Raw genomic sequence first — 6,000 nt, 5'->3', positions numbered from 1 at the left:
TAGAGGTTCCACTACAAGAAAATGTCAAGGGTGTTGATGACAATAAGCTCATAAACCAATTTGAATTTACCGTAAATGTTCAAATACTAATTTGTTCGTATTCAAAAGTTACTTGTAAGCAGAGGTACTACAGTAACAGAATTATTGTATATATGAAACATCAGGATAGCATAGCTCGAGATAAGGGATACATTCTTTTTTACAGAATGGAACAATGTTTCATAGTCGATTCAGCAACTTATGTTTAACAGGTTATAATGAATACTGTACAGTACACAAATAAATGTTTATGTTTATTGAGTTAAAAAGTTATGAAATTAAAAAAATAATCTAAATTATAACAAAAGTATAACCCCCTAGTCAAATTAACATCAAAGGGATGCAAAGGAGGTTCCTGAAAATCCTGAGTAATCAGGGGAAAAATAGCTAATTAACACTAAATGATCTTAAGATAAATAATTTTAAACTAAAAAGCTCTCATGCCATACAACAGATACACTATCAACCAATTAGAAACCCATGAATTGAGCTTAAAAGCAAAAAATGGTTACTCAAATAGAGGAAAATATTTATTTTATTACTAACAAGAAAAATATGAACTTTACCAAAGACAGAAAATGCAAGATTTTTTTTTTTTTTTTTTTTTTTTATAAATGTGTACACTACTTTTTGGCCACATTTTTACCATCTTCAATATTTTCTTTAGAATCCAAGACCACCACATTTTCTTTCTTTGTTGCTTTGCTTATTTCAAAGGTCTTCAGTACACACAGAAGACTGCGAGCTGTTGGTCGTTTTAATTCTTCTCTTTCGGTGCAAGCATAGTAGATTTCAACTACAGTTAGATAACCATCGTCTGACATATCTATATCTGGGATTGGAGGTCTTGTTCCTGTAAAAGCGATGTCTATTATAATTTCCAAAATCTTGTTTTCATCTTGCAAAACATCAATATTGTAGAGATTATATTTAAAAAATTATAGTACAGTACATTCACTACTGTATAGTACGGTACATGATAATCTTAATACTGTAATGGCATTATTAACAAAAGGAGGAGATTTGAGAGCCCAATAAGTTAAGCTTGACTCATAAAGCTGGCCCAATTAAATGCTGGAATAAAATATATATATATATCAAAGCTAAAAAATAAAATAAAATTATAGTTAACATAAGGAATAAAAAAATAAATATATTATGAGCTAAAAATCTGTAATAAATCTAAATAACCTATAGAATCTATGTTGCTTAAAAAAAAATAAAAATCCTGAAAACAAATTCTCAGTCTCTGATAAAAGGTCAATAAAAATTTTCTCACCAAAACATGTCTTTCTATTTCAAAGCTTTGTTAAAAAAAATGTTTAATGGTCAAAACGCAATCACTTATTGCACCTGGGTACTGCTTCACAAGGGGTGCACATCAAATACCATTGTGTAAGTGTTTTGTGACCTATGCGCAATCTGGCTAAAATTGCTTCTGTCTTCCTTTCTCTTTGCAATGACCAGGGATGCTACCCTGTGCTTCGCACGAGCTGTTTAGAGACACCATGTCACCTCGCTAACTCTGGGAGATAACGGCCTGGACAATCCTTGCGAAGATGTAAAACCTAAGCATATGAGTTAACCAGGTAAGCGTAAACTTGGAGCTAAATTCCACATTCAATCCTAGATATTGCCTGATTACACCTCACAGTGAGATCAGGGACGTAACAAATAAATATATTTATTAGGTTATACATGGGACAATTGTACCCACCAGCAGTCAGAAGAGATCAGCTTGCAGTGTTTCTCGGCTGCTAAAACCCCGCGAGGGGACAATGAAGCATGAGGCCAGTCACTTGTACATTCAATATAGGCTTCTAACAGGTAATATCTGCCCTCAAGCAACTGCTACTTATCCTTCAAGAGAGCTGATGTGTTCGTGACCACGTTTTGTGTAGCCACCAAAGGACCTATTGAAAAGGTATCTAGCTTCTTGTGGATTACGTCTTGCAGTTAGCAGGCTGTGAAAGTAGTTTGATGTTTCTAAACACTCGCTTGCAATACCTACGACACTGAATAGTTCTTTTTGATAGCCAGGATGTGCTAATACCCCTAACGTCGTGTTCTTGAGGTTTACGGTCAGGAGAAGTAGAGCCCTTTAGTAAGGATCGCTCAATCACCTACCTGATCCAGAAAGAGATTGATTTTTGCCTATTCTCCTTTGGACCCTTCCACGAAGAGCCAGTTCATTTCAAGATTCCTCAAGGCTCTCACAGGGCATAGTAACAGTCAATCTGGATCATCTGTTACAGAACGGATATACTCAATCCGGAAAGGGCTGAATCTAGGATCTGATTTCAAGTCCTAGCCACAAACTCAGGGACGAAGCTAAGTGTCACTCATTGCCATCTCCCTAAATAGGCGATATAGTAGGACAGACAATGTGGCTCGCTGACTCTCTTTGCAGAGGCCAGGACTAAGAGGAAAACCGTATTCAAGGTCAAGTGACGGTCTGATGACTGACTAAGCGGTTCGTAAATCGCTGCTTTCAGAGAATGTAGTACGTGAACTACATTCCAAGGAGGAGATCTGACTTCCGACTAGGGAAAAAACGCTCGAAACTTCAAATAAGGAAAGACCATTCCATCAAGGAAGAAATGTCAACTCCATTTAATCTAAAGGCAAGGCTAAAGGCTGAGTGGTAGCCTTTCACCGCTGAGACTAAGCAAAGTTACCCCCCACTGATATAAAAAAAAAATTCCACTATCGTTGGGATAGTAGTAGAGAGGAGCGATAAACCGTCCAAGACACCAACCACAGAAGACAGACCACTTTGCCTGGTATACGGCGGAAGATGACTCATGGAGATATCCTGCCAAAATCACCGTGCAATGAAGTGTTGCTGGATAACCTTCAGGCGTGAAGTTGTGGCGAAGCTATCGCTCGATGGTAGATTTTATCTTCACATGTGGTTGTCTGAGTAGATCGGGAAGTGGAGGGAGCTCCAATGGCTCTTGCCCTTGTTCTCTGTAGGCTTTACTGATGACTTCGCGAAGCAAGGAGATGGTATTTCTGTAGAGTTTCTTCTTTATCCTCCCTGTGCTAACGAAGATACTTTGTAAGTAAGGGCTTCATGATCTCATTCGTTTCATGTAGAGCCTCACTGCCCATACAGGATACAGAAGCAAGTAATCAGGATTATTTGTTCTCTCCTTCATTAATGATGAAGAAAATGATTCATACCTAGAGTCACTAATAAATGGGGTTTGTATTTTTGCTAAATTCGGGAACAAATGAGATCTGTTTCCAACGTTGGGAATGTGACACTAAGTACAACAGACCAGGCAGTTCTACGACTCTATTGGGCAAAGCTAAGGGAGCCTTCCAGAGTTAGCAAAGGACTCTGATCACATTCCAAGCTGATGGGTTGATTTCTTGAAGGAAACAAAGTTTGTTCAAAATTCCACATCGAAGCTGATCGTTCCTACAAGGAGAGGTCTATCCCTCTTAGTTTGACAACTTGGCTCAAGGCTGAGAGTTACCCTTTAACCGCCGAAATTAAGTTTCTCATCTCGTAGGTACACAAGAAAATGCTCAACTAGTGGGGCAGAGGCTTTGAGCGTAGAAGTGTTCCTCCTATGACATCAATCAATGAAGATTGCCCACTTTGCTTGGTAGACTGCTGTTGAAAACATTCAAAGGTATCCAGATAGTTGCTTCAGTTAGTCATGAAAACTCTCTTTAAGGAGATGCAGGATAACCTCCAACCTTGAAGAGACAGCCAGTCCACTGCACTGTGGTATTTTTTCATGTGTGCCTGACTGACATATGATGATAGGAGGTCATACTAAGTTGGGAGGTCTCTAGGAACTTCTGTCAGTAGACTTAGAAGGTCTCAGTACCACTCTGCATGCAGCCATTTCGGTGATACCAGAGCCATTTGGAGACTGGATGTGATAATGGTTCTGCTCATCACTCTCCTTGAGACAAAAGAGTTCAAAGTCATAGATGTGGAGGTCGTTTCACGGGTGTTGGAATGCGTCCTCCAATGCTGCTGCTTGGTCTGGCACTGGAGAGCAATAAACTGTTATTTTGTTGTCGAGGCAATTGGTAAACATTTATTTTCGGGGAACCCCACAAGTCAGGAGTTCCATCACCACTAGAGGATTCAAAGATCATTCTGAGCCAGTAACTTTATTGCGATGACTCAGAATGTCGACAATTGTTTCATTTCCTTGGGATGAAACCTGTCATCAGGGTTACTCTGTTATCCTCCAACCATAAATGCATGCTCAATGCCAACTAGCAAGAGGGTCAAGAAACTGACCCCCTTGCTTGTTGACATAAGTCACTATTGTAGTGTTGTTGCTAATCAACATTACCGAGTGTCCTTTTACTATCTCCTAAAAATGGATCTATGAGGTACGCTGCTCTCATTTCTAAGATGTTTATATGGGACCTCTCATTTATATCCATTATTCACACACCTGACATGGAGGGAGTCAGAATGCACAGTTCGCACCCTTCTCTGGACGTGTCTGAGAAAAGGATAAGTTGTGGGGGAAGAACCTGTAGTGTGGATCCCTTCATCAGGTTTGTCTCCTGCAGCCACAAGGACAGATCCTCTCAGACTTCCTGTGTCACCTTGACTCGCACATCTAGAAGTTTGGAGCTCTTTTTTCAACTGGACTTCAGAGTTCACTGCATGGAACAAAAGTGTAACTTCCTGTGTGGGATCAGAGGTTCTAGGGATGATAGACACCCAAGCAGTCTGCCAGTTCTTTTCTGTAAGAGATTCCTGTGTCAGGATGGGTGATGCTACCTTCTTCAACATTTACCACCTGTCATGAGATGGGAATAATTTTCCTTTGACAGTGTCTAATTATCCCTAAGTTGACAAGGTTCTGACGTGGGGTGAAAACGGATTTCTCAAGCTCTATACTAATTCCCAGATCCTGACAAAACTCAAGAAGGTCCATGCGGAATAGAATTGGATCGTTGAGGTATCGGAGAAGTTTTATTCCCATCACATGACCCCAGATTGAGAGCACTGTGAATACTTCACATGACCCCAGATTGAGAGCATTGTGAATACTCTCGTGAACAATTGAGGAGCTGTGGAAAGTCCAAAGCAGACAAACCAAAACTGGAACTTTCTTGTTCCCAGGGCTAACCGACGGTACTTCTCTGAGTTCCGGTGAACTGGAATTGGAAGTATGCATCTTTCACGCCTACGGACAGTAAGAAGTCGTTTCGACTTATTGCTTGTAGGATCATGCTGAGGGTTTCCATCTTGAATTTCGTTTGCAGAACAAAGTCGTTCAGATGAATCAGGTCGATGACTGATCTCAAACCTCCTGACGGCTTGTGAACTAGGAACAGGTTGTTGTCGAACAAGGGAGACAAATCGGTAACCTCCTTACCCGCTTTCTTGTCTAACATCTGTTTGACCTCTTACCAACCAAAGGAGTAGGTCTTTGAGCAGCTCATTGGCACTGGAGTGAAAGGAGGAAGAGAGTTGGTGAACGGAAGGCAGTATCCAATGCTAAAAAACCTCCACTGTCCAAGGTTCTGCTCAGTGCAATTGCCACTTCAGCCACCGACTCGATAGGCATTCCCCCACAGGCAGTGGCATGGAGGAATTGCCACTCCCACCTCACCCTTGTTTGCTTTGATGCCTTAAGTGAAAGGGCTGGTTCTGGTCAGTCTATTTCTTTAACAAAGTTTTCGTTTGTCTACCTCTCTCACAGAGGTGGCTGCCTGTGGGGAGAGTTCTTACATTTATTAAGCACAGTAGGAGGTTGTCTGAATGTGGCAGCTCTCCTGAAGGAGGCATGACTTGCCTTTTTACCCTACTGCATCCACTTTGTCTGGAGAAAGAGAGAGGCATTCTGTCATTGAGGCATTTTGTAATGATATAGTCTTTGGAGGCCATATGTCTGATGAACTTTTTTATCACTGTCTCTTCATTTCAGTACCCAGTTACTCTACTGGTATGAAGCCTGGTGTACCAAAAGC

At 40.7% G+C, this 6,000-nt stretch overlaps 1 protein-coding gene across 3 annotated transcripts in view; it reads right to left on the bottom strand.

The window, feature by feature from the left end:
* Window positions 1-280: 280 nt before the first annotated feature.
* The window catches only part of LOC137646912 (lymphokine-activated killer T-cell-originated protein kinase-like), a 63,055-nt gene continuing 57,335 nt past the window's right edge, over window positions 281-6,000 (bottom strand). For all 3 annotated transcript variants that reach the window (XM_068379993.1, XM_068380000.1, XM_068379987.1), the window contains exon 8: window positions 281-892. In XM_068379993.1, the coding sequence (XP_068236094.1) occupies window positions 663-892 (230 nt within the window). In that variant the 3' untranslated portion in view covers window positions 281-662. The remainder of the gene's footprint in view (window positions 893-6,000) is intronic.

The sequence above is a fragment of the Palaemon carinicauda genome, chromosome 1, assembly GCF_036898095.1.
Source record: "Palaemon carinicauda isolate YSFRI2023 chromosome 1, ASM3689809v2, whole genome shotgun sequence".
In the NCBI taxonomy this organism is placed as follows: domain Eukaryota; kingdom Metazoa; phylum Arthropoda; class Malacostraca; order Decapoda; family Palaemonidae; genus Palaemon; species Palaemon carinicauda.
This window is presented reverse-complemented; position numbering and strand designations above follow the sequence as displayed.